The sequence below is a fragment of the Cyprinodon variegatus genome, unplaced genomic scaffold (genome assembly GCF_000732505.1).
Source record: "Cyprinodon variegatus isolate N-32 unplaced genomic scaffold, C_variegatus-1.0 Scaffold1451, whole genome shotgun sequence".
NCBI lineage: Eukaryota > Metazoa > Chordata > Actinopteri > Cyprinodontiformes > Cyprinodontidae > Cyprinodon > Cyprinodon variegatus.
The window spans coordinates 107379-108696 of NW_015151904.1; the positions used below are offsets into that span (position 1 = coordinate 107379).

At 39.2% G+C, this 1318-nt stretch overlaps 1 protein-coding gene across 1 annotated transcript in view; it reads right to left on the bottom strand.

Annotated features, from left to right (window-relative positions):
• Positions 1 to 1318, bottom strand: part of prkd1 (protein kinase D1) — a 58584-nt gene that overhangs the window by 49297 nt on the left and 7969 nt on the right. Inside the window, exon 2 of the mRNA XM_015403158.1 lies at positions 216 to 354. Coding sequence (XP_015258644.1) covers positions 216 to 354 — 139 coding nt within the window. The remainder of the gene's footprint in view (positions 1 to 215; positions 355 to 1318) is intronic.

Genomic DNA, 1318 nt, shown 5'->3' on the forward strand with positions numbered 1-1318 from the left:
AGTTTTATATAAGCTTTACAGTTGTGACATTATGGTATACCATGATGAATCACTAATCAAGGAAGATCTAGATTTGTTAAAGGAACTAAAAAACGTGTAATAAAACATTTTCACGAGCTCTTTACACACAATTTGTTTTGTTTTTTTATCCTCAATGTATTGTTATGCGTCCAATGAGACATCCACACCGTATCCACTCTGCTCGCCGTCCTCACCTGATAGGACGGCCTCCACCAAGTCCCCCTCCTGGATCTGTGAGGCAGAGCGCAGCAGCTGCAGAATGTTGTCTGAAGTCGGGTTATGACGGAACAGCAGAATCTTTTCATACATCCCATAGAATCCACATTCTGGAAGCTGCCACAAAGAGAAGAAGACACATCTTCCAGGTCAGAAAAGTTTGTACCATTACATGCAGAGTAGTGCTTATTCCCGGTGTTCCAGCATTTTTTAGATGTCTAGTAGTAAAAAACAATTCCAGAAAAGCAAAAAAATAATATAATCTAATTGACTTTGTTTCCAAGCTTGAAGACGTTATGTTCCCATCTGGGAAGCTTTTTCATTAAAAAAAAAAAGCTACCTGGATGGGAAAACTTCTTCAAAGTTGGAAACAAAGTCCAGTTTTTTTTTTTTTTATCTTTCTGGAATGACTATGACCTGGATGACTAAGACTCTTCACCAGCATAGTAAAAACTACAGTATTTCTGAAACTTTTTATTTTTACTATTTATTGGTCTTTTTGTGAACACACAATCTTTTCAGCAGTAACCATTCAAAATTTCCCCACTTTCCTTGATGGGCTCTTGTCTGGTCCCTTACATTTCCTTTTTAAACATCAATCTTTGTACTAAAATATTCTTTCTGTCTGCTGATGAAGGTTCTCAGTCATCCAGGTCATAGTCATTCCATAAAAATTCTAAAAATATCCACTGGACTTGGTTCTTACTCAAGATTTGAAATATTCTTTCTGTCATAATTTGTGGACATTAAGACCTAAAGAGAAAAGCATCTCTTGGTCAGAACCTGTAATTTAGTGTAAGGGTGGAGTCAGAGTAAAAAAATAAGCATGCCCAGGAGAAGGAGGAGGTCACTGCAGCTGCTGGAAGTTGGAGGGGATTTTGCTGGGAGATGCAGGGAAGTGGGCTGCTGTTCAGCTGCCGTTTGACTGGGGGGCAATTTTGAATGGCTGCTAGCAGAAGGTTCTTTATTCAGTGTAGCGCTCAGAAGCACACATACAGTAGAAAGTATTCATGGATCAGGGCTTCTATGGTTATTTTGTACATCGGCTTCCATCTTGTTTAACCCCGACCTGGCAGAAGAC